Source organism: Mauremys mutica, chromosome 26, assembly GCF_020497125.1.
Source record: "Mauremys mutica isolate MM-2020 ecotype Southern chromosome 26, ASM2049712v1, whole genome shotgun sequence".
NCBI classification, from domain to species: Eukaryota; Metazoa; Chordata; order Testudines; family Geoemydidae; genus Mauremys; species Mauremys mutica.
This window is the reverse complement of record NC_059097.1, coordinates 6,109,451-6,134,349: the sequence shown is the minus strand read 5'-3', so window position 1 is coordinate 6,134,349 and position 24,899 is coordinate 6,109,451. Positions and strand designations below refer to the sequence as shown.

The following is a 24,899-nucleotide window of genomic DNA, read 5'->3' as shown; positions in this document are numbered from 1 at the left end:
GAAGCGAAACAGACCAAGCTGCCGGGGTGTCTCCCCCCCCAAGGCCGGTTTACGACGGCGCTCGGAATCGGGGCCGCGGCCGTACGTATCGCTCGCCTGCGGCGGCTGCCACCGTGGCCAGGCACCGAGCAGGGGCTTTCACGCTGCCTCAGCGTCTGGCATGGGGCAGGGGAGTCCGTGTGGTGCCCTGAGCTTGCGGGGGGGGGGGGGGAGCGAGGGCCCCACGCGGCACCCGGGTGATGGGAGAGGGTTTTGTGCCGCGCCTGGGTGGGGGGGCTCCGATCTCAGGCGGGGGGGGGGGGAGGGTTTTGTGCAGCACCCAGGTGGGGGGGCTCCGATCTCGGGCGGGGGGATTTGTGTAGTGCCTGGGTGGGGGACTCTGATCTCGGGCGGGGGGCTCCGATCTCAGGTGGGGGGGGGGGGAGGGATTTTTGTAGCGCCTGGGTGGGGGGCTCAGATCTCAGGTCGGGGGGAGGGGGAGAGGCTTTTGTGCAGCGCCTGGGTGGGGGGGCTCTGATCTCAGGCGAGGGGGGGGGGAAGAGGGTTTTGTGCAGCGCCGGGGTGGGGGGCTCTGATAACAGGCGGGGGGGGAGGGGGGGAGGGTTTTGTGCAGCACCCAGGTGGGGGGGCTCCGATCTCGGGCGGGGGGATTTGTGTAGTGCCTGGGTGGGGGGCTCCGATCTCAGGTGGGGGGGGGAGGGATTTGTGTAGTGCCTGGGTGGGGGGCACCGATCTCAGGTCGGGGGGGGGGGGTTTGGTGAAGTGGCTGGGTGGGGGGGCTCCGATCTCAGGCGAGGGGGGGAGGGTTTTGTGCAGTGCCTGGGTGGGGGGGCTCCGATCTCAGGTGTGGGGGGGAGGGTTTTGTGCAGCACCTGGGTGGGGGGGCTCAGATCTCAGGTGGGGGGGGGGTGGGATTTGTGCAGTGCCTGGGTGGGGGGGCTCTGATCTCAGGCGCGGTGGGGAGGGTTTTGTGCAGTGCCTGGGTGGGAGGGCTCAGATCTCGGGCGGGGGTGGGGGTATTTGTGCAGCGCCTGGGTTGGGGGGGCTCCGATCTCAGGTGTGGGGGGGAGGGTTTTGTGCAGCACCTGGGTGGGGGGGCTCCGATCTCAGGTGGGGGGGGGGGAGGGATTTGTGCAGTGCCTGGGTGGGGGGGCTCTGATCTCAGGCGGTGGGGGAGGGTTTTGTGCAGTGCCTGGGTGGGAGGGCTCAGATCTCGGGCGGGGGTGGGGGGATTTGTGCAGCGCCTGGGTTGGGGGGCTCCGATCTCAGGTGGGGGGGGGGGGTGGGATTTGTGCAGCGCCTGGGTGGGGGGGGGGGAGGGATTTGTGCAGCGCCTGGGTGGGGGGGCTCTGATCTCAGGCGGGGGGGAGGGTTTTGTGCAGCACCTGGGTGGGGGGGCTCCGATCTCCGGTGGGGGGGGGGAGGGATTTGTGCAGCGCCTGGGTGGGGGGGCTCTGATCTCAGGCGGGGGGGGGGGGGTTTGTGCAGTGCCTGGGTGGGGGGGCTCCGATCTCAGGCGGGGGGGGGGGAGGGTTTTGTGCAGCGCCTGGGTGGGGGGCACTGAACTCAGGCGGGGGGGAGGGTTTTGTGCAGTGCCTGGGTGGGGGGGGGGCTCTGATCTCAGGCGGGGGGGGGGGGAGGGTTTTTTGTAGAGCAGGGGTGCGGGGCTCTGATCTCAGGCGGGGGGGGAGGGTTTTGTGCAGCGCCTGGGTGGGGGGCTCTGATCTCAGGCGGGGGGGGAGGGTTTTGTGCAGCGCCTGGGTGGGGGGCTCGGATCTCAGGCGGGGGGGGAGGGTTTGGGGCAGTGCCTGGGTGGGGGCGCTCAGATGTCGGGCGGGGGGGGAGGGATTTTTGTAGTGCCTGGGTGGGGGGCTCTGATCTCAGGCGGGGGGGAGGGTTTTGTGCAGTGCCTGGGTGGGGGGGGCTCTGATCTCAGGCGGTGGGGGAGGGTTTTGTGCAGTGCCTGGGTGGGGGGCTCCGATCTCAGGCGGGGGGGGGAGGGTGTTGTGCAGCGCCTGGGTGGGGGGGCTCTGATCTCAGGCGGGGGTGGGGGAGGGTTTTGTGCAGCACCTGGGTGGGGGGGGCTCTGATCTCAGGCGGTGGGGGAGGGTTTTGTGCAGTGCCTGGGTGGGGGGCTCCGATCTCAGGCCGGGGGGGGGGGAGGGTTTTGTGCAGCGCCTGGGTGGGGGGGCTCTGATCTCAGGCGGGGGTGGGGGAGGGTTTTGTGCAGCACCTGGGTGGGGGGGCTCAGATATCGGGCGGGGGTGGGGGGATTTGTGCAGTGCCTGGGTTGGGGGGCTCCGATCTCAGGCGGGGGGGGGGAGGGTTTTGTGCAGCGCCTGGGTGGGGGGGCTCCGATCTCAGGCGAGGAGGGGGAGGGTTTTGTGCAGTGCCTGGGTGGGGGGGCTCCGATCTCAGGCGGGGGGGGGGGAGGGTTTTGTGCAGCACCCGGGTGGGGGGGCTCCGATGTCAGGTGGGGGGGGAGGGTTTTGTGCAGTGCCTGGGTGGGGGGCTCCGATCTCAGGCGGGGGGGGGGAGGGTTTTGTGCAGCACCTGGGTGGGGGGGCTCCGATCTCAGGCGGGGGGGGGGAGGGTTTTGTGCAGTGCCTGGGTGGGGGGGCTCCGATCTCAGGCCGGGGGGGGGGGGGAAGAGGGTTTTGTGCAGCACCCAGGTGGGGGGGCTCCGATTTCAGGTGGGTTTTGCGCAGCGCTTGGCACAACAGAATCCCTCCCCCCACCGGCCCGCGAGCTCGGCTCACCTTGGCCCCGGGGGTCACGTTCTCCTTGTAGGCCATTTCTGTGGGGGAGAAGCGGACACGGCGTCAGCACCCGCCCGCGCTCCCCCTGAGTCCCCGCCCGCCGAGACCCTGCTCGCCCGAGGGCCCTGGATCAGGGGGATCCCCTCGGGGCACAAGGACCCCCCCCTTTACAGAAGAGATCAGAGCAGTTCAGGGTCACCCGGGGGGAGTCGGGGCCAGCCCACTACCCCAGCCGTCCCCCGCGAACCAGATCCAACGCCCGGCGTCTCTCCCTCCCAGGCCGGATTATTAATCCTTGAACCGTTCTCACGGCTCTGCTCTGAATTAACTCATCTCCCAGCCCCGATCCCCGCTGGAAACAGCCCGGCTGTTTGAATCGGCCACGCCGGCACGCCCCAGGGGACCTGACAGACACGGCTCCCGGGGGACCGATTTGGGGTTATGACAAAGGCCGGAAAGTCGATTTCCTCCCCCCCAAATAAGCTTATTCAGCGTCCCCCTGTCCCCACCCCACAGGCCTGGCTTTTGCCAGAGGTCTCCGTGGAGGACCAGAGACGCGGATTGGTGACCACCCAACGCTGATGGGGAATTTTAACACGGAGGCCTTTTCTCCCAGCTGTTTGGCAGGCATTGGAGTGACAGAGCTCTTCGGCCCCGGAGAACCGGCTACGAGAGGGTCTGGATTTAAAGCCCCCGCCCGCCCCGTCCCAGGCCGGAGCCGTTCAGGCCGCAGCCGTATCACGGATTCAGAGCCTCCCAGCCGCGCCTGGGAAACGCAGCTCCGACCGCCCCTTCCCACCGGCGCCACGGAGCAGGTCACGGCTATAACCACGCGATCGCACGCGACGGTTTCCACAGGAGCCCGGCCTCAATCCGTGGACACCCGCCTCCCCCCGCCACCCCGGCTTGTAACCCGGCGCTTGCCATGCTCCATCTCCCCCAGCGCTCGGCCCTCCGGGAGCACTTCCCAGGCCTCGATTTCTCATACCGGCCCTGCCAGCTGAGGGCTTGTTCTCCCACTTACAGGAGAACGGAGGCGCCGCCGAGGCAGCGGCACGTTGTGTCACCCAGTGCCTGGCGCGTTCCCAGCCCAGCTCCCGGTGACTCCAGCGGCAAGCGCGTGGCCCGGCTGCAAATCAGACCCATTTTGGGCACCCAGAAAGGGAGGAAGTGGCCATCTGGAAAGCACGTGGTGGAAGCGACTTGGCCAACGTCTCCGCGACAGAGACGAGGGCAGAATCCAGCCCCCCCGGAACAACAAAAGCCGCGTCCCTGCCAGCAGGGGCCGTGACCCCTGCCTGATTTCGAGTCCCTGCTCCAGAGCTGGGGGGCGATGGAGGGTCTCAAAGAAAGTCGTGAGAATTTAACACGGGGAAAGCGCCATATTTTTTCCCCCGTCTTCATTCTCAGAAACGGCCGAGCCGTTTTGGCTGAAATTTTCTCCCAAAAGTCAACCCGAGGCAAAGACCCGGACTGGACAATTTCAGGGCAAACAGAGTTTGCCCAAGTTATAAGTAGGCCTGGCAGTAGCTGATTTTTTTTTCTTTTATAATTTCGATGGATAATATCCATATTTATTTTGAAGCCCTCCCCGCCCTCCACCAGGGTTTGTATCTTTAAATCCCAGCTGTGCCAAACGATGGTTTTAAGCATCTTCCCCCCCCAATTGTTTTCATTTTTAAATTTTCACAGTCCCGGGAGATTGGCAAACAATTATTGAACGACTAGACAGCTTGGAAAAGTGAAAGCTTTGCACAGTTACGTAGTGAAGACCCTGAAGGCAAACTCATGACTTCTCAGCCAGCCTTTTTCCTCACTTTGCCTGTCGGTTTGGATTATTACGCGCGGACGTATTTCTCCTCGCTTTGCGGCGCGCGGCAAAATCGGCAGTCACCCCGAAACGTCTAACCCGGCCGAGCCCAGCTAGAAGCGAACCGAAACAGGGCGCCTCCGATAAGCATTCGGACTCAACTCACTCCTTCGCTTATAGCGGAAAACATCTCGCCGGCATCACCAGCGCCGGCAGCCCTCCTCACAGAACGGCAAAGGGTTTCATTTTGCACCACGCGCGGCCCGTTGGTGTTTTGCTAGCAAAGCAAACCGCCCGGTAAGTTATTTTGGGTCTCGTTAAAACCTCTACCGGTTCCCGCCGCAGCGGGATTTTTACAGGGTGGGGATGACAGAATTCAGCCCAGGTCAAGCAGAGCCGGGGGCGGGAATAGGTTTAAAAAAAACCCTTCAGATCAGGGGTCGGCACGCTATGGCACGTGTGCCAAGCTGATTTTCAGTGGCACTCACTGCCCGGGTCCTGGCCACCGGTCCGGGGGGCTCGGCGTTTTAATTTCATTTTAAATGAAGCGTCTTAAACATTTTAAAAACCCTTCTTTACTTTACAGGCAATAGTTTAGTTCTCTCTTATAGACTTATAGAGAGAGACCTTCTAAAAACGTTAAACCATACGACCGGCCCGCGAAACCTTCAAGCAGGGTAAATGAATGAGGCCTCCGCACACCCCTTCGGAAATGCTGCCGGCTCCGGCTTCAGATTTTCCAAAAAATGTGCATCGACGACTCGACCAGAAAGGTTAAGATCCCTCTGGCTTATTAAAATCATCGAAATGGGTTGATGAAGCAGCTGGAAACCCACAGGAATGAACAGACCGAGGGCAGGAGAGGAAACTGAGGCACGGGAGTGGGGGAGGGGGGGAAGGCGAGAACAGGGTCTGGACCCTACGGAGGAAACAACTGAGCCCCCTGGTACGTCAAGCAACATCCTAGCAAAAGCCGGGCGTGGCCGGGGCGGATGTATTTGGGTCACTAGAAAGCGGAGTTCAATTTGTGCAGCCCACCCCGCAGTGGGGCCGAGGGGCTGCCCCCCAGCCAGACGAGGGGCACCCCAACCACCCCAGGAAAAGCCAAGCGACGGCCCCACGCCTGGGGGTCCGGTCCAGTTGTCTCAGGGTTTCCCCATTAACAGCCCAGGCACTAGTTAGTTCACTTGCTTACTCTGTGGGGTTCCCCAGGGCTCAACTGTCACCCCCCAAGTCCCAGAGCACCCCCAAGCCCCCTCACTCAGCCCACCTGCACCCCACACATCCCACCCGAGCCAATAGCCCCCATGCCAGGCCCCCCAACCCCACACTAACCCAACCCTGTGCCCAGCGCAGCGACCTAATCCCCCAGCCCCCTCCCCGGGTCCCCCACTGCCCCCCAACCCTAGCACCAGAACCCCCTGCTCCCGAACCCCCCCACCCCCAAGATCTGCTCCCTAGAACTCATTCCAGCCCCCCCTCCAAATCCCCAGCATCAACTCACCCATCCCAGACCCCAGCCCTCCACATGCCACTTAACCCGGAGCCGCCCGTCCTACCCACGCTCCAGTTGGCTCAGAGACCCCCTCCCGTGCCAAAGGGCCCCCCAAACTCACATCCCTGCTCCTCCAGCCCCCTATAATCCCTGCTCCTCACCCCCATAACGCCCCCCCCCACACACACACTCCACAGTCCAGGGCAGTCTGAGGCGTGGGACCCGCAGACGGGGGAGCCCGGGCCACTCGCAGACAGGGGAGCCCAGGCCACCCCACGGCGTGGGACCCACAGACAGGGGAGCCCGGGGCGCCTGGGCCAGGGCTCCCCAAGATGGACTTGGCGGAAAGTCCCTGATTTCTGTGCTAAGTTCTGTACCCCGCCGACTAACAACCCCCCGGTTTTACCGGCTGGCTGCGGAGTTGGGGGGCAGGGACCCGCGGGGGGAAGCGCGTGGGGGGACGGGGATGCCGGGTGCCCCGAGGTCAGACCCGGGAAGGTGGAAGCTGGGGAAGCTCCTTGCCCCGGAGCCAGTCGGCTCAGAGAGGAGGCTCCCCCAGAGTCCTGCCTGGCTCCGTAGGGAGCAGCGCCAGAGCATCGCCCGGGGACTCTGTGAGAGCCCCCCACTGCCCCATAACCCACTGATCCTCCAGCCCCCATAGTCCTGCCAGTCCCCCACAATCCCACGCTGCCCCAGCCCCTTCTCCCCTAACCCCCACACTCCATAACACCCACACACACCCTCATAACCCCCCAGCTCCTCCAGCCCCCCACATCTCCATAACCCACCAGCTCCTCCAGCCCCCAACATCCCCATAACCCCTCAGTCCGCATCTCCATAACCCCCCAGCTCCCCCACCCCCATAACCCCCCAGCCAGCCACATCCCCATAAACCCCCACCCCCAGCTCCCCATAACTCCCCCACATTCCCATAACCGCACAACCCCCAGCCCCCCACCTCCCCATAACCCCCTAGCTCCCCACATCCCCATAACCCCCCAGCTCCCCACATCCCCATAACCCCCTAGCTCCCTCCCCCATAACCCCCTAGCTCCCCACATCCCCATAACCCCCAGCTCCCTCCCCCATAACCCCCTAGCTCCCCACATCCCCATAACCTCCCAGCTCCTCATCTCCATAGCCCCCACCTCCATAAACCTCCACACCCCCGAGCCTGACACATCCCCACTACTCCCCCACCGCCAGCCTCCCCATAAGCCCCCCACCACACAAACCACTCTCACACACCCATAACCCCCCAGCCCCCCATAACTCCCACATCCCCATAACCCCCCAGCCCAGCACATTCCCATAAATCCCCCACCTCACAACCCACACTCTCACACACCCATAACCCCCCAGCCCGCCACATCCCCATAACCCCCCCAGTCCCCCATAACCCCACCACTCTCACAGCCCCATAACCCCCAACCATAACTCCCCAGCCCCCATAATCCCCCACCTCCAGCCCCCCATAACCCCCACATCCCCATAACCCCCCAGTTCCTCCAGCCCCCCACATTCCCATAACCCCCCACTCACACCCATAACCCCCAGCCCACCACATCCCCATAACTCCCCACAACCCGCAGGCCACCACATCCCCATAACCCCCCCAACCCCCCACCCCCAGCCCCTCATAACCCCCCAGCTCCTCCAGCCCCCCACATCCCCATAACCCCCCCGCCCCCCATAACTCCCCAACCCCCCCTAACCATAACCCCCCAGCACATAACCATAATCTCCCCAGCCCCCCATAACTCCCCCACCCCTACATCCCCATAACCCCCCAGCCCCCCCACCATAACTCCCACATCCCCATACCTCCCCAGCCCAGCACATCCCCATAACTCCCCCACCTCACAACCCACACTCTCACAGCCCCATAACCCCCCAGCCCACCACATCCCCATAACCCCCCAGTCCCCCATAACCCCCCCATCTGCATAACCCCCCACTCACACACACAACCCCCAGCCCACATCCCCATAACCCCCCAGCCCCTCATAACTCCCCCACCCCCACATCCCCATAACCCCCCAGCCCCTCACATCCTGATAACCCCCAGCTCCTCCAGCCCCCCACATCCCCATAACCCCCCACTCACACCCATAACCCCCAGCCCACCACATCCCCATAACCCCCCAACTCCCCACTCACCCCCAACATCCCCATAACCCCCCTAGCCCCCCCATAACCCCCCCACCCCCAGCCCCTCATAACCCCCCAGCTCATCCAGCGCCCCACATCCCCATAACCCCCCAGCCCCTCATAACTCCCCCACCCCCACATCCCCATAACCCCCCAGCCCCCCCACCATAACTCCCACATCCCCATACCTCCCCAGCCCAGCACATCCCCATAACTCCCCCACCTCACAACCCACACTCTCACAGCCCCATAACCCCCAGCCACCACATCCCGATAACCCCCCATAACCCGCAGGCCACCACATCCCCATAACCCTCCCAACCCCCCATAACTCCCCCACCCCTACATCCCCATAACCCCCCAGCTCCCCCACCATAACCCCCCCCACATCCCCATACCTCCCCAGCCCAGCACATCCCCATAACTCCCCCACCTCACAACCCACACTCTCACAGCCCCATAACCCCCCAGCCCACCACATCCCCATAACCCCCCATAACCCGCAGGCCACCACATCCCCATAACCCTCCCAACCCCCCATAACTCCCCCACCCCTACATCCCCATAACCCCCCAGCTCCCCCACCATAACCCCCCATAACTCCCACATCCCCATACCTCCCCAGCCCAGCACATCCCCATAACTCCCCCACCTCACAACCCACACTCTCACAGCCCCATAACCCCCCAGCCCACCACATCCCCATAACCCCCCAGTCCCCCATAACCCCCACATCTGCATAACCCCCCACTCACACACACAACCCCCAGCCCACATCCTCATAACCCCCCCAGCCCCCATAACTCCCCCACCCCCACAACCCCCCAGCCCAGCACATCCCCATAATCCCCCCACCCCGCATAACTCCCCCACCCCACATCCCCATAACCCCCCAGCCCCTCACATCCTGATAACCCCCCAGCTCCTCCAGCCCCCCACATCCCTATAACCCCCCACTCACCCCCATAACCCCCAGCCCACCACATCCCCATAACCCCCCAACTCCCCACTCACCCCCAACATCCCCATAACCCCCTAGCCCCCCCATAACCCCCCAGCTCCTCCAGCCCCCCACATCCCTATAACCCCCACTCACACCCATAACCCCCAGCCCAGCACATCCCCATAACCCCCCACTCACCCCCAACATCCCCATAACCCCCCTAGCCCCCCCATAACCCCCCAGCTCCTCCAGCCCCCCACATCCCCATAACCCCCCACTCACACCCATAACCCCCAGCCCAGCACATCCCCATAACTCCCCCAGCTCCCCACTCACCCCCAACATTCCCATAACCCCCCAGCCCCCTCATAACTCCCCCACCCCCACAACCCCCCAGCCCAGCACATCCCCATAATCCCCCCCGCCCCCCATAACTCCCCCACCCCACAACCCATAACCCCCCAGCCCCTCACATCCTGATAACCCCCCAGCTCCTCCAGCCCCTCACATCCTTATAACCCCCCAGCCCCTCATAACTCCCAGCCCCGCCCCCCACCATAACCCCCCAGCCCCTCATAACTCCCAGCCCCGCCCCCCACCATAACCCCCCAGCCCCTCATAACGCCCCCCCCCCGGCACCTACCCGGGGCTCGCGCGCTCCGCTCGCTCTGCCCAGCCGGCCTCCCGCGGGCGCTGACAGGCCGCGCGCTCTCAGGGCACCGGCCAATGGCGGAGACCGGCGGCGCCCAGCCGGGGGCGGTTCGGCCAATCGGGGGCCTCGACTTGCGGTTCAAAAACGCTCCCGGCCGCTCATTGGGCGGTCGGGCGAAGGGGGGGGCGGGGCTAGAGTCAGCCGGTCCCGCCCCGCCGTTCCGCGCCACATTCGGACGACTCCGCCCCCCCCGCCCTGCTATTGGTCACCGGTCCCGACAGACTCCGCCCCCAGCCCCTCCTTCCGCCCTGCCATTGGATACCGACCCCGGCCGACCCCCTCCCCCTCAGACTTCCCATTGGCGACCGAGCCCGCCCCCCCAACCATCCCATTGGCCGCCGCGCCAGTCTCCTCCCCTCCTGCTCCCTCTCATTGGTTGGCACAGCACGCCCGTCTCCTCCCGCTAGTTCGCTATTGGCTGGCCGGGCCTGGCCGTCCTCTCATTGGCTCTGCTAGGCCCCGTGTCCCCTCCCCGGCGAACACTGCGCCTGGGCAGGCTCGCGCGACGGTGGGGGCGGGGTTGTGAGCCGGGCAGCCGCGCGCCGCTGCTGCCCTCGCGTCTGTTGCAACGTCACTGGGGAGCGGGCGGGGCTCGTGCCGGCGCCGTTAAGATTAACAAAAGGAGGTTCCTGTCAATCACTCCGGGCCGCGGCCAATCAGAGAAGGGAGGCGTGGCGCCCCCGCCATTTTGTGAGGGGTCCCGGCTTCAGCCCGGGAACAGAGGGCGGAGCCCAGCCAATCACGAGCGAAGAGGCAGAGCCCAGCCAATCACGGAAGGGGGGAGGGCAGCCAGCTCGTAGGGGAGGCGCCCAGCCAATCGGGGATGATGAGAGGCACCTCCCTCAGCCAATGAGAGGGAAGAGATGTCATCATAGGGGAGCAAGAAAAAAAAGGAAGGAGCCGGCCAATCAGAGGGAAGAGGCAGAGAGAGGGGGCAAGGCCCAGCCAATCACAAGCAAGACAGTGGGCTGGATCCGGCCAATCCCAGGGAAGAGCCGCTGCAAACTCTCAGCCAATCAGAGCAGCAAGGATGGAGCTGGTCCCGCCCCCCTGGAGTCCCTCACCCTGGCACCAGGGCGTTGGGGGGCTGGGCTCGGAGCCAGGGGGCCCAGGGACAGCCGGAGCACGGGGCTGCGTCCCCGGCCGGCTTGGCTCATAGCCACCAGCTGGCCCTGTGGCTTCCAGCTTTCGCCCACATCCAGTGGCAAGGAGTTCCGCAGGTTAACAACGCGCTTGGTTGTCAACCGCTGCCGGCCGGGTCAGCGGGTGACCCCTGGCTGGCCGGGGGTTGTGCGAAGGGGTGACGAACGCTTGTCGATCTCCTACCCACTCCGGCCGTCGTCTCTTTTCCAGGCCCAACAGTCCCCCCTTCCTTTTATCCCGCTCGCCAACGCTGCAAACACGCCCTGTCATGTTATTCACCTCTCCGGTGGCTTATGCTGCCGCTGCAAATGTGCTTCTAATGTCATTCGCCTCTATTGCGAGTGACAGCGGGTGACTGTAACGTGGTCCCCCACTAGGGCAGGGGGCTCGATCGTGACCGTAACGTTATAACGTTGCACTGTGATTGTAACGTCATTGCAACAGGCTAATTACAGCGTTGTCCCCCGCTATTGCAAGCAGGTAGGTTGCGACTGTAACTTTACAACGTTGTCCCCCGCTATTGCAAGCAAGTAGGTTGTGACTGTAACTTTACAACGTTGTCCCCCACTATTGCAAGCAGCTAGATTGTGACTGTAACATTACAGCATTGTCCCACGCTACTGCAAGCAAGTAGGTTGTGACTGTAACTTTACAATGTTGTCCCCTGCTATTGCAAACAGCTAGATTGCGACTGTAACATTACAGCATCATGCCCCGCTATTGCAAGCAGGTAGGTTGTGACTGTAACTTTACAACGTTGTCCCCCCCACTGGTGCAAAGGAATAGATTCTGACTGTAACTATGCCCCCCACCATTGCAAAGGAGTCAATTGTGACTGTAACATTATAACGCTGGCCTGCAATACTGCAAAGGAACAGCCTAAACCTGTAACACTACAACAGTAGGAAAACAGGTGTACGCACAACTCGTCGGTACTACACTAATTTTAATCACAACTTAACCCCTTTTAACAATACAAGAAACCTACCCCGAGCCGCTCGGAGGACCCGCATCGGGTCCCCGTCCCAGCGACCCCCCAGCCCCGCCCCACAGAGCGGGGCCGCCAGTGAGGTTCAGACAGGAGCGAGCCGCGGCGTTGCGGACCGCGGCCGCGGAGACTCTAATCACGTCTCATGCGCTCTCCGATCATCATGTGCTGCCCCCCGGCGGGGGAACAGGTAAGGATGTACCTCACTGACGATACAGCCCTCGGCCCGCCGCCGGGACCCAGCGCCCGCCCACTGCTGCCCAGCTCAGGGTGAGCGCCCCAATTCCACCCGGGGGGAGACCCCCCCTTCTCATCGCTGGTCCTGCCCCGCCCCGCCACCCCCCCGAGGGGCTCCGCTGGGGCCCCGGATGGCAAAAGGCGGCGCATGACCGGCCCCGTCCTTTCCTCCCACAATGCCCCACGGCGCATATTTGCATACGCCGCGAGCCGGCGCATATTTGCATACGCCGCGAGCCGGTAGCCACCGTATGTCTCAGGAAAGAGGGGCGTGCGGCTTTTTGTAGCCGCGGCGTCAGGGCTCTGACCGTAGCTACCCAAATAGACAGGCAATCGGATTTGCAGTTGTGTGTGAACGGAGCCCCCCCGCTCCCACTCTGCTCGTTCTGCACAGCCGGGTTTGCAGCCCCCCCCCAATCTCCCATGGGGCTCTGGGGCAGCGGCAGAGCCGCCCTTCCCCCCAGTCTCGGGCCTCCTTGCTGGTGGGTGGGGGGCAGGCCTGAGCCCCATCACACGCGTGTCACACCGGGGCACCGGGCTGCAGGGAGTGTGTGTTGTGTGTGTGTGGGGGGAGCAGTGTGAGCACTGGCCCTTTAAGGACAAGCGCAGGGGGTGTTTCTCGGCACGGCTCGCCGGGCGTCAGAGTGACGCCCCCCCCCCCGGGAGGGTTTTGGGGGGTGGATGAATTGGGGGGGCAGAGATGTGTGAGGATGGATGGATGGGTGGGGGGAAGGGAGGGACGTGGGGGGACGGAGGGAGGGGGGTGGGGCTGAGGGGTTTGTGGTTTACTCATAAGGGGGGGGGGATACTGGGGAGCCCCCCCAGCTCCACCCCCGAGGTGGGGACAATCCTTGGGTCTGAGCGGCCCCTCCCCCCAATCAGCCCACTCCCAGCTCCTGACCCCCCACCCCAGGGAGACCCCCGCTCGGCTCCCCAGGGGTCTCACCACTATGCCCAGGTGGGGCGGGGGGGGGGGGGACAGACCCAACAGTGCCTGGGGCGGTGGGGGGCATAAGCCCCATATATTCAGTCAGCCACCCAGCTCTGCCGGTGCCCCTCACTCCCGACCCGCAGCCCCTGCCGGCCCAACCCTGCCCCCCCAGCCCTGCCGGTGCCCCTCACTCCCGACCCGCAGCCCCTGCCAGCCCGGCCCTGAGCTCCCCCCAGCTCTGCCGGTGCCCCTCACTCCCGACCCGCAGCCCCTGCCGGTCCAGCCCTGCCCCCCAGCTCTGCCGGTGCCCCTCACTCCCGACCCGCAGCCCCTGCCAGCCCGGCCCTGCCCCCCGGTGCCCCTCTCTCCCGACCCGCAGCCCCTCCCCCCCCAGCTCTGCCGGTGCCCCTCACTCCCGACCCGCAGCCCCTGCCAGCCCGGCCCTGCCCCCCGGTGCCCCTCACTCCCGCCCCGCAGCCCCTCCCCCCCCAGCTCTGCCGGTGCCCCTCACTCCCGACCCACAGCCCCTCCCCCCCCAGCTCTGCCGGTGCCCCTCACTCCCGACCCGCAGCCCCCGGCCCCCCCAGCTTTGCCGGTGCCCCTCACTCCCGACCCGCAGCCCCTGCCCCCCCCAGCTCTGCCGGTGCCCCTCACTCCCGACCCGCAGCCCCCCCCCCCCCCCTCTGCCGGTGCCCCTCACTCCCGACCCGCAGCCCCTGCCCCCCCAGCCCTGCCGGTGCCCCTCACTCCCGACCCGCAGCCCCTCCCCCCCAGCTCTGCCGGTGCCCCTCACTCCCGACCTGCAGCCCCCTGCCAGCCTGGCCCTGCCCCCCCCCCCGCTCTGCCGGTGCCCCTCACTCCCGACCCGCAGCCCCTCCCCCCCAGCTCTGCCGGTGCCCCTCACTCCCGACCTGCAGCCCCCTGCCAGCCCGGCCCTGCCCCCCCCCCAGCTCTGCCAGTGCCCCTCACTCCCGACCCGCAGCCCCTGCCCCCCCCCCAGCTCTGCCGGTGCCCCTCACTCCCGACCCGCAGCCTCCTGCCCCCACCCCAGCCCTGCCCCCCCCAGCCCTGCCAGTGCCCCTCACTCCCGACCCACAGCCCCTGCTAGCCCAGCCCTGCCCCCCCCAGCTCTGCCGGTGCCCCTCACTCCCGACCCACAGCCCCCGCCAGCCCAGCCCTGCCCCCCCCAGCTCTGCCGGTGCCCCTCACTCCCGACCCGCAGCCCCCCCAATGCCTGCACTGCGTTTGCCCCTCAAGCCGGACGCACAGCCCCCCCGGGGCCAGCAGTGACTGTGAGGGGAGGGCGCCCCCTGCCAAATCAGCCCCCTTCTCATGGGATCACCCCCAAAGCCCCCCACCGTGTGCGTTCTGCCCCCCAGCCCATGGGGAGGGGGGAGCAGACGGGGACAGACCCCAGCTCGTTCGAAACGCCAGCTTTATTCACGGGGGCAGGGCGGGCTCCCGGGGTGGGGGACACACAGCCACAGGGGGAGCCGCTGGTAGAAACAGAGGAATAATTCTTCTCCCTCGCCGCGTCAGCTGCTCCTTAGGGGCTCTGCCCCACTGAGCCTATCACCGCTGTGCAGTGGGGCTGTGCCAAGTGCAGTCCTGCCGGCTGCCACTGGAGGGCGCTGCAAGGGCCCATGGGAATGATGCAGGGGGCAGGATCTCCTGCTGCCACTGGGGTGTCCTGGGGGGCGCTGCAGGTTGCTATGGGACTGACGCAGAGTGCAGTGCCGCCTGTTGCCCCTGGGGGTCTCCTGGGGGGTGCTGCAGGTTGCTATGGGACTGAGACAGGGTGCAGTACCGCCTGTTGCCCCTGGGTGTCTCCTGGGGGGGGGCACTGCAGGTTGCTATGGGACTGACGCAGGGTGCAGTGCCGCCTGTTGTCCCTGGGGGGCCTCCTGGGGGGGCACTGCAGGCTGCTATGGGACTGACGCAGAGTGCAGTGTTGCCTGTTGCCCCCCGGTGTCTCCTGGGGGGGACCTGCAGGCTGCTATGGGACTGACGCAGAGTGCAGTGCCGCCTGTTGCCCCTGAAGGGCGCTGCAGCTTGCTATGGGACTGACACAGGGTGCAGTACCGCCTGTTGCCCCTGGGGGCCTCCTGGGGGGGCACTGCAGGTTGCTATGGGACTGACACTGAGTGCAGTGCCGCCTGTTGCCCCTGGGGGTCTCCTGGGGGGGCTGCAGGTTGCTATGGGACTGACGCAGAGTGCAGTACCGCCTGTTGCCCCTGGGGGTCTCCTGGGAGGACGCTGCAGGTTGCAATGGGACTGACACAGGGTGCAGTGCCGCCTGTTGCCCCTGGGGGTCTCCTGGGGGGGGCGCTGCAGGTTGCTATGGGACTGACGCAGAGTGCAGTACCGCCTGTTGCCCCTGGGGGTCTCCTGGGAGGACGCTGCAGGTTGCAATGGGACTGACACAGGGTGCAGTGCCGCCTGTTGCCCCTGGGGGTCTCCTGGGGGGCACTACAGGTTACTATGGGACTGACGCAGGGTGCAGTGCCGCCTGTTGCCCCTGGGGGCCTCCTGGGGGGGCACTGCAGGTTGCAATGGGACTGACGCAGAGTGCAGTGCCGCCTGTTGCCCCTGGGGGTCTCCTGGGGGGGGCACTGCAGGTTACTATGGGACTGACGCAGAGTGCAGTGCTGTCTGTTGCCCCTGGGGGTCTCCTGGGGGGGCACTGCAGGTTGCAATGGGACTGACGCAGGGTGCAGTACCGCCTGTTGCCCCTGGGGGCCTCCTGGGGGGGCACTGCAGGTTGCTATGGGACTGACACTGAGTGCAGTGCCACCTGTTGCCCCTGGGGGTCTCCTGGGGGGGGCGCTGCAGGTTGCAATGGGACTGACACAGGATGCAGTACCGTCTGCTGCCACTGGGGTGTCCTGGTGAAGGCCACTGCAGGCTCCTATGGGGCTAACTCAGCCCGCACCCTAGAGGCAGAGCCCCAGGGCCTGACTGCCCCATGCAGCCACCCCATCACCAGCTGCCCCCGTCCAGCGCCGGGTCCGTAGGGCTGAGGAGCAGCGGCAGGCAGTGGTGAGCTCCCTGTCCGGCGTATCCACCCCCCGGCTTGGAGCCCGTGGGGCCAGTGGTACAGACCTCCCGGGGGGCCCGGCTCCGGCTCACAGGGGCTTCCTCTTGAACCCGAAGACGGACACGAAGAGCAGGATCTCGAAGGCAGCGGGCAGGGCGCTGGGGGCACAAGGGCAGGCGGGGTCAGTGCCAGGGGCAGGACGTTCCCGAGGGGCCCACCCCGCCCCGCCCCCTCGGGCGCAGCTACCTGCAGAAGGCCAGAATGTACCAGTAGGTGGCGCTCTCCCAGCGCTCCACGACAAAGAAGGAGAGAGAGACGGAGGCGCTGCAGTGCGCGGCCAGCGCTGGGGAGGAGCCGTCAGGAAAATAACCCGTCGTGGAGAGAACAGGCACCTGATTTTTGGGTCTTTTTCTTATCTAGGCTCCTATGACCCCCCCACCCCGTGTCCCGACGTCTCCCCCTTGCTGCCTGCTCACCCTGGTGCAGAGGGGAGGGGCTGCGGCTCCTGCAGGGGGCGCCACTGACCTGCAGAGGGCAAAGATCCCCCAGTAGAGGCTGCTGTCCCACTGGTCGAAGAGGAAGAAGAGGAGGGCCACGGCGGCGGCGGTGTGGGCCCCGATGGCTGGGGTGGGAGCGGAGTCAGGGACCAACAACGGGGACCGATGTGGGGGGGCAGATGCAGCTGGGGGGAGCGGGGGGCTGCCCCAGTCCCCTCTCTCCCAGACCCATCCAGGCCCTGGAGTCTCCACTGTGGATGCCAACAGTGCTAACCAGGGGGATCTTTTGGGGTTCGCTGAGTGAAACCCCCTCCTCCCCATTCCCCGCCCCCCGGAGCCAGCCAGTCCCCGCCCTGGGGCCGGGTGGGAGCCGGCGCCCCCCAGAGGGGACAGGCCCCTGCCCCATTCCCCGCCCCCCGGAGCCAGCCAGTCCCTGCACTGGTACCAAATGGGAGCTGGTGCCCCCTAGAGGGGACAGGCCCCTGCCCCATTCCCCGCCCCCCATAGCCAGCCAGTCCCCGCCCTGGGGCCGGGTGGGAGCCAGTGCCCCCTACAGGGGACCCCATTCCCCGCCCCCCTGAGCCAGCCAGTCCCTGCACTGGGACCAGATGGGAGCCGGCACCCCCTAGAGGGGACAGGCCCCTGCCCCATTCCCTGCCCCCCTGAGCCAGCCAGTCCCTGCCCTGGGCCCGGTGGGAGCCAGCGCCCCATAGAGGGGACAGGCCCCTGCCCCATTCCCTGCCCCCCTGAGCCAGCCAGTCCCTGCCCTGGGCCCGGTGGGAGCCAGTGCCCTGTAGAGGGGACAGGCCCCTGCCCCATTCCCTGCCCCCCCTGAGCCAGCCAGTCCCCGCCCTGGGGCCGGTGGGAGCCAGCGCCCCGTAGAGGGGACAGGCCCCTGCCCCATTCCCTGCCCCCCTGAGCCAGCCAGTCCCTGCCCTGGGCCCGGTGGGAGCCAGTGCCCCCTAGAGGGGACAGGCCCCATGCCTCATCCCCCCGCCCCACCCCAGACAGCAAGTGCAGCCCAGAGGGGGCGCCCCCTGGGGACGACAGTCGTGCTGTGGGGGGGGATGCTGTGACCCCCCGTCGGGGGGGGCAGGGCAGAAGGATACAGAGCAGACTCTGCGTCTTGTTGAACATGGACACCCCGGCCAGGAAGCCGGCCAGCTCCACGGCGAACAGGCCCAACGTCACCGCCAGGGCCACCACCAGCCTGGGCTCGGACGGGAGACACGGGGTTACACGGGCCCGGGCCGGGGGCGGGCGCAACCCCGCCAGGCCCGTCCGCCACCCCCCTTCTCCCCACGGGCCCAGCCCCCGGCAATCTCACGCCTCCCCCCTCTCGGAGCCCACTTCTGCCCCCTCCGCAGTGCCAGCATCCCCCCCCCGCCACGCCCTGCTGGGCCCATCCTCCTCCCAGGTGCCCCCCCGGTGTCCCCCCAGGCCCTGGCTGACTCACTCCAGGTCCTGGCGCTGGTACTGCTGCGGGCTGTACTGCAGGGGCAGCGAGGCGAGGACATTCTTGTCCTGGAAGACAGGGGGCAGCGAGATCAGCCCTGCAGGCGGCAGCGCCCTGGGCGCGCCACTCAGGGGAGGGTGGGCTGGGGCAGAGTCGGGGGCAGAGCACAGGCAGGGGAAAGGAGGCTGTTCTGGCTCCCAGCCCCCCTGCTCTAACCACTAGCCCCCACTCCCCTCCCAGAGCCGGGGAGAGAACCCAGGAGTCCTGGCTCCCAGCCCCCCTGCTCTCACCACCAGCCCCCACTCCCCTCCCAGAGCCGGGGGGAGAACCCAGGAGTCCTGGCTCCCAGCCCCCTCTGGGTGTAAGATCGTGGGTGTCATATAGCGTGGGCGACGTCGGGGTGGATGGGCAGGCATGCTTTATGTGCGTAGATCATGGGTGTCACAGGGGTGTGCATCGTTGGGGTGGATGGGCGGCCATGCTGTCTGGGTGTAAGATCGTGGGTGTCACACAGGGTGGGTGTCGTCGGGGTGGATGGGCGGCCATGCTGTCTGGGTGTAAGATCGTGGGTGTCATACAGCGTGGGTGTTGTCGGGGTGGATGGGTGGCCATGCTGTCTGGGTGTAAGATCGTGGGTGTCACACAGCGTGGGTGTCGTTGGGGTGGATGGGTGGGCATGCTGTCTGGGTGTAAGATCGTGGGTGTCATACAGCGTGGGTGTCGTCGGGGTGGATGGGCGGCCATGCTGTCTGGGTGTAAGATCGTGGGTGTCGTCGGGGTGGATGGGCGGCCATGCTGTCTGGGTGTAAGATCGTGGGTGTCACACAGTGTGGGTGTCATCGGGGTGGATGGGCGGCCATGCTGTCTGGGTGTAAGATCGTGGGTGTCACACAGGGTGGGTGTCGTCGGGGTGGATGGGCGGCCATGCTGTCTGGGTGTAAGATCGTGGGTGTCACACAGCGTGGGTGTCGTCGGGGTGGATGGGCGGCCATGCTGTCTGGGTGTAAGATCGTGGGTGTCACACAGCGTGGGTGTCGTCGGGGTGGATGGGCGGCCCTGCTGTCTGGGTGTAAGATCGTGGGTGTCATACAGGGTGGGTGTCGTCGGGGTGGATGGGCGGCCATGCTGTCTGGGTGTAAGATCGTGGGTGTCACACAGGGTGGGTGTCGTCGGGGTGGATGGGCGGCCATGCTGTCTGGGTGTAAGATCGTGGGTGTCACACAGGGTGGGCGTCGTCGGGGTGGATGGGCAGCCATGCTGTCTGGGTGTAAGATCGTGGGTGTCACACAGCGTGGGTGTTGTCGGGGTGGATGGGTGGCCATGCTGTCTGGGTGTAAGATCGTGGGTGTCACACAGTGTGGGTGTCATCGGGGTGGATGGGCGGCCATGCTGTCTGGGTGTAAGATCGTGGGTGTCACACAGGGTGGGTGTCGTCGGGGTGGATGGGCGGCCATGCTGTCTGGGTGTAAGATCGTGGGTGTCACACAGCGTGGGTGTCGTCGGGGTGGATGGGCGGCCATGCTGTCTGGGTGTAAGATCGTGGGTGTCATACAGCGTGGGTGTCGTCGGGGTGGATGGGCGGCCATGCTGTCTGGGTGTAAGATCGTGGGTGTCACACAGGGTGGGTGTCGTCGGGGTGGATGGGCGGCCATGCTGTCTGGGTGTAAGATCGTGGGTGTCACACAGGGTGGGTGTCGTCAGGGTGGATGGGCGGCCATGCTGTCTGGGTGTAAGATCGTGGGTGTCACACAGAGTGGGTGTCGTCGGGGTGGATGGGCGGCCATGCTGTCTGGGTGTAAGATCGTGGGTGTCATACAGCGTGGGTGTCGTCGGGGTGGATGGGCGGCCATGCTGTCTGGGTGTAAGATCGTGGGTGTCACACAGGGTGGGTGTCGTCGGGGTGGATGGGCGGCCATGCTGTCTGGGTGTAAGATCGTGGGTGTCACACAGGGTGGGTGTCGTCAGGGTGGATGGGTGGCCATGCTGTCTGGGTGTAAGATCGTGGGTGTCACACAGTGTGGGTGTCGTCGGGGTGGATGGGCGGCCATGCTGTCTGGGTGTAAGATCGTGGGTGTCACACAGCGTGGGTGTCGTCGGGGTGGATGGGCGGCCATGCTGTCTGGGTGTAAGATCGTGGGTGTCATACAGGGTGGGTGTCGTCGGGGTGGATGGGCGGCCATGCTGTCTGGGTGTAAGATCGTGGGTGTCACACAGCGTGGGTGTCGTCGGGGTGGATGGGCGGCCATGCTGTCTGGGTGTAAGATCGTGGGTGTCATACAGCGTGGGTGTCGTCGGGGTGGATGGGCGGCCATGCTGTCTGGGTGTAAGATCATGGGTGTCACAGGGGTGTGCATCGTTGGGGTGGATGGGCGGGCATGCTGTCTGGGTGTAAGATCGTGGGTGTCATACAGCGTGGGTGTCGTCGGGGTGGATGGGCGGCCATGCTGTCTGGGTGTAAGATCGTGGGTGTCACACAGGGTGGGTGTCGTCGGGGTGGATGGGCGGCCATGCTGTCTGGGTGTAAGATCGTGGGTGTCACACAGCGTGGGTGTTGTCGGGGTGGATGGGCGGCCATGCTGTCTGGGTGTAAGATCGTGGGTGTCACACAGCGTGGGTGTCGTCGGGGTGGATGGGCGGCCATGCTGTCTGGGTGTAAGATCGTGGGTGTCACACAGGGTGGGTGTCGTCGGGGTGGATGGGCGGCCATGCTGTCTGGGTGTAAGATCGTGGGTGTCACACAGCGTGGGCGTCGTCGGGGTGGATGGGCGGCCATGCTGTCTGGGTGTAAGATCGTGGGTGTCACACAGGGTGGGTGTCGTCGGGGTGGATGGGCGGCCATGCTGTCTGGGTGTAAGATCGTGGGTGTCACACAGCGTGGGTGTCGTCGGGGTGGATGGGCGGCCCTGCTGTCTGGGTGTAAGATCGTGGGTGACACACAGGGTGGGTGTCGTCGGGGTGGATGGGCGGCCATGCTGTCTGGGTGTAAGATCGTGGGTGTCACACAGGGTGGGCGTCGTCGGGGTGGATGGGCAGCCATGCTGTCTGGGTGTAAGATCGTGGGTGTCGTCGGGGTGGATGGGCGGCCATGCTGTCTGGGTGTAAGATCGTGGGTGTCACACAGCGTGGGTGTCGTCGGGGTGGATGGGCGGCCATGCTGTCTGGGTGTAAGATCGTGGGTGTCACACAGGGTGGGCGTCGTCGGGGTGGATGGGCAGCCATGCTGTCTGGGTGTAAGATCGTGGGTGTCGTCGGGGTGGATGGGCGGCCATGCTGTCTGGGTGTAAGATCGTGGGTGTCACACAGCGTGGGTGTCGTCGGGGTGGATGGGAGGCCATGCTGTCTGGGTGTAAGATCGTGGGTGTCACACAGCGTGGGTGTCGTCGGGGTGGATGGGCGGCCATGCTGTCTGGGTGTAAGATCGTGGGTGTCACACAGGGTGGGTGTCGTCGGGGTGGATGGGCGGCCATGCTGTCTGGGTGTAAGATCGTGGGTGTCACACAGCGTGGGTGTCGTCGGGGTGGATGGGCGGCCATGCTGTCTGGGTGTAAGATCGTGGGTGTCACACAGCGTGGGTGTCGTCGGGGTGGATGGGCGGCCATGCTGTCTGGGTGTAAGATCGTGGGTGTCACACAGCGTGGGTGTCGTCGGGGTGGATGGGCGGCCATGCTGCCTGGGTGTAAGATCGTGGGTGTCGTCGGGGTGGATGGGCGGCCATGCTGTCTGGGTGTAAGATCGTGGGTGTCACACAGCGTGGGTGTCGTCGGGGTGGATGGGCGGCCATGCTGTCTGGGTGTAAGATCGTGGGTGTCACACAGCGTGGGTGTCGTCGGGGTGGATGGGCGGCCATGCTGTCTGGGTGTAAGATCGTGGATGTCGTCGGGGTGGATGGGCGGCCATGCTGTCTGGGTGTAAGATCGTGGGTGTCACACAGCGTGGGTGTCGTCGGGGTGGATGGGCGGCCATGCTGTCTGGGTGTAAGATCGTGGGTGTCACACAGCGTGGGTGTCGTCGGGGTGGATGGGCGGCCATGCTGTCTGGGTGTAAGATCGTGGGTGTCGTCGGGGTGGATGGGCGGCCATGCTGTCTGGGTGTAAGATCGTGGGTGTCACACAGCGTGGGTGTCGTCGGGGTGGATGGGCGGCCATGCTGTCTGGGAGTAAGATCGTGGGTGTCACACAGCATGGGTGTCGTCGGGGTGGATGGGCGGCCATGCTGTCTGGGTGTAAGATCGTGGGTGTCACACAGCGTGGGTGTCGTCGGGGTGGATGGGCGGCCATGCTGTCTGGGTGTAAGATCGTGGGTGTCACACAGCATGGGTGTCCTCGGGGTGGATGGGCGGCCATGCTGTCTGGGTGTAAGATCGTGGGTGTCACACAGCGTGAGTGTCGTCGGGGTGGATGGGCGGCCATGCTGTCTGGGTGTAAGATCGTGGGTGTCACACAGTGTGGGTGTCGTCGGGGTGGATGGGCGGCCATGCTGTCTGGGTGTAAGATCGTGGGTGTCACACAGGGTGGGCGTCGTCGGGGTGGATGGGCGGCCATGCTGTCTGGGTGTAAGATCGTGGGTGTCACACAGCGTGGGTGTCGTCGGGGTGGATGGGCGGCCCTGCTGTCTGGGTGTAAGATCGTGGGTGTCACACAGGGTGGGCGTCGTCGGGGTCTCTTACCCGGGACCAGAAGATGGTGATGACGATGACGAGATGGGCCGTGAGGGTCAGGAAGCGGGCGGGCACCAGGCCGCTGACCAGCACCATCGCCCGGCGCCCCCCACTGGCAGGGTCCTCTGGGCAGGGCCTGGCCGGGGGAGAGCAAAGGCGTCAGGCTGGGGTGACCAAAGGCAGCACCAGGCCCCACCGCAGCCCCCCATGGAACCCCCCAATTCCCATTGTCCCCCTCCCCGCATCGCCGCCGACCCTGTGGAGACCCCCTCCCCCATCCCCGCCCCCCCCTCATGGAACCCTCCCATCCCCGCCCCCCCACAGAGACTCCCTCTCCCCCATCCCCCCCCTCGTGGAACCCCCCCCATTCCCGCCCACCATAGAGACTTCCCCTCCCCCAGCCCCGCACCCCCCCCTCGTGGAACCTCCCCATCCCCGCCCCCACATAGAGACTCCCCCATCCCCAGCCTCACCCCCTGTCGTGGAACCTCCCCCTCCCCCCCTCATGGAACCCCTCTATCCCCCAAGTCCCCCCCCATAGACACTTCTCCTCCCCCATCTCCCCCACTCGTGGAACCCCCCCATGCCCGCCTCCCCATAGAGACTCCCCCACGCCCCCTCTCATGGAACCCCCCATCCCCGCCCCCACCAGAGACTCCATCTCCCCCATCCCTCCCCTCGTGGAACCCCTCCATCCCTAAGTCCCCCCCATAGAGACTTCTCCTCCCCCATCCCCCCCCTCGTGAAACCCCCCATTCCCGCCCCCACATAGCGATTCCCCCTCCCCCAGCCTCACCCCCCCTCGTGGAACCTCCGCATCCCCGCCCCCCCACAGAGTCTCCCCCTCCCCCATGCCCCCCCTCGTGGAACCCCCCATCCCCGCCCCCACTAGAGACTCCCCCTCCCCCATGCCCCCCCCTCGTGGAACCCCCCCAGCCCCGCCCCCATAGAGACTCCCCCTCCCCCATGCCCCCCCCACGGAACCCCCCATCCCCGCCCCCCCAGCGACTCCCCCAGCCCCACGCCCCCCCTCATGGAACCCCCCATCCCCGCCCCCCATAGAGCCTCCCCCTCCCCCATAACCCCCCATCCCCACCCCCCCCAGAAACTCCCCCTCCCCCATGCCCCCCCATGGAACCCCCCCAGCCCCGCCCCCCCATAGAGACTCCCCCAGTCCCACGCCCCCCCTCATGGAACCCCCCCAGCCCCGCCCCCCACAGACACTCCCCCTCCCCGCCTCCCCACAGACACTCCCCCTCCCCCAGCCCCCCCGTGGAACCCCCCCCCTCTCTCTCTCCCCCTCCCCTGGAACCCCCCCGCCCCGCGCGCGCTCACCCCCGAACGGGCTCGCGCTCCGCCTCTGTCTCTCTCGCGCTCAGGCCCGGGGCTCCGTTGTTGCCCCTGGCAACCGACCAACGGCCCGGCAGCTCCCGGCCCCGCCCTTCGCCGCACCCCGCGCGCGCGCGGGCGAGCGAGAGAGCGCCCGAGCGTTCGGAGGAGATCTCGCGAGATCGGCGGCGCCGAGCCCTACGCCGCCATCTTGGCTGAGGGCAGAGAGAAGGGCAGCGGCCCCTTCCCCCTGCGCTGAGCCCTCCCCCAGGGCCATATGGGACAAATAGGGACCCCACCTCTCCAGGGCAATAAGGGACCCTCTCCCCCAGGGATATATAGGGACTCCCCTCCCCAGGGCAATAGGAGATCATCTCCCCCAGGGCCATATGGGACAAATAGGGACCCCCACCTCTCCAGGGCAATAAGGGACCCCCTCCCCCAGGGATATATAGGGACTCCCCTCTCCAGGGCAATAGGGGATCATCTCCCCCAGGGCCATATGGGACAAATAGGGACCCCCACCTCTCCAGGGCAATAAGGGACCCCCTCCCCCAGGGATATATAGGGACTCCCCTCTCCAGGGCAATAGGGGACCATCTGCCCCAGGGCCATATGGGACAAATAGGGACCCCCAGCTCTCCAGAGCAATAAGGGACCGCCCTCCCCCAGGACCATATAAGATAGAAAGGGACCCCCTCCCCCAGGGCCATATGGGACATATAGGGACTCCCCCTCCCCAGGGCAATACAGG

The 24,899-nt window shown here is 66.0% G+C and overlaps 2 protein-coding genes and 1 non-coding gene across 5 annotated transcripts in view; all 3 read right to left on the bottom strand.

The window, feature by feature from the left end:
* Nucleotides 1–10,011, bottom strand: part of LOC123356615 (aurora kinase C-like) — a 64,837-nt gene extending 54,826 nt beyond the window's left edge. Inside the window, exons 1-2 of the mRNA XM_044999975.1 lie at nucleotides 9,802–10,011; nucleotides 2,760–2,797 (exon numbers count right to left, since the gene is read on the bottom strand). Of these exons, the coding sequence (XP_044855910.1) occupies nucleotides 2,760–2,795 (36 nt within the window). The 5' untranslated portion in view covers nucleotides 2,796–2,797; nucleotides 9,802–10,011. The remainder of the gene's footprint in view (nucleotides 1–2,759; nucleotides 2,798–9,801) is intronic.
* A 2,074-nt stretch (nucleotides 10,012–12,085) lies between these two features.
* On the bottom strand, nucleotides 12,086–12,214 carry LOC123356747. The gene has a single exon (XR_006575443.1). It is a non-coding gene; the product is annotated as a U8 small nucleolar RNA (small nucleolar RNA).
* Nucleotides 12,215–15,488: 3,274 nt separating this feature from the next.
* On the bottom strand, nucleotides 15,489–24,272 carry TMEM107 (transmembrane protein 107). Of its 3 annotated transcripts, XM_045000110.1 has the most exons (6): nucleotides 24,152–24,272; nucleotides 22,826–22,952; nucleotides 18,160–18,227; nucleotides 17,813–17,913; nucleotides 16,453–16,549; nucleotides 15,489–16,364 (listed from the first exon to the last, which is right to left on the bottom strand). In XM_045000110.1, the coding sequence occupies exons 2-6, from the start codon at nucleotides 22,910–22,912 to the stop codon at nucleotides 16,295–16,297; spliced, it is 423 nt and encodes a 140-aa protein (XP_044856045.1). In that variant the 5' UTR covers nucleotides 22,913–22,952; nucleotides 24,152–24,272; the 3' UTR covers nucleotides 15,489–16,294. The 3 variants fall into 3 exon arrangements, with proteins under 3 accessions (XP_044856045.1, XP_044856044.1, XP_044856047.1); XM_045000109.1 differs by lacking the exons at nucleotides 16,453–16,549; nucleotides 24,152–24,272 and adding an exon at nucleotides 16,732–16,828 and having other exon boundaries at nucleotides 22,826–23,055; XM_045000112.1 differs by lacking the exons at nucleotides 16,453–16,549; nucleotides 17,813–17,913; nucleotides 24,152–24,272 and having other exon boundaries at nucleotides 22,826–23,059.
* Between the last annotated feature and the right edge of the window lie 627 nt (nucleotides 24,273–24,899).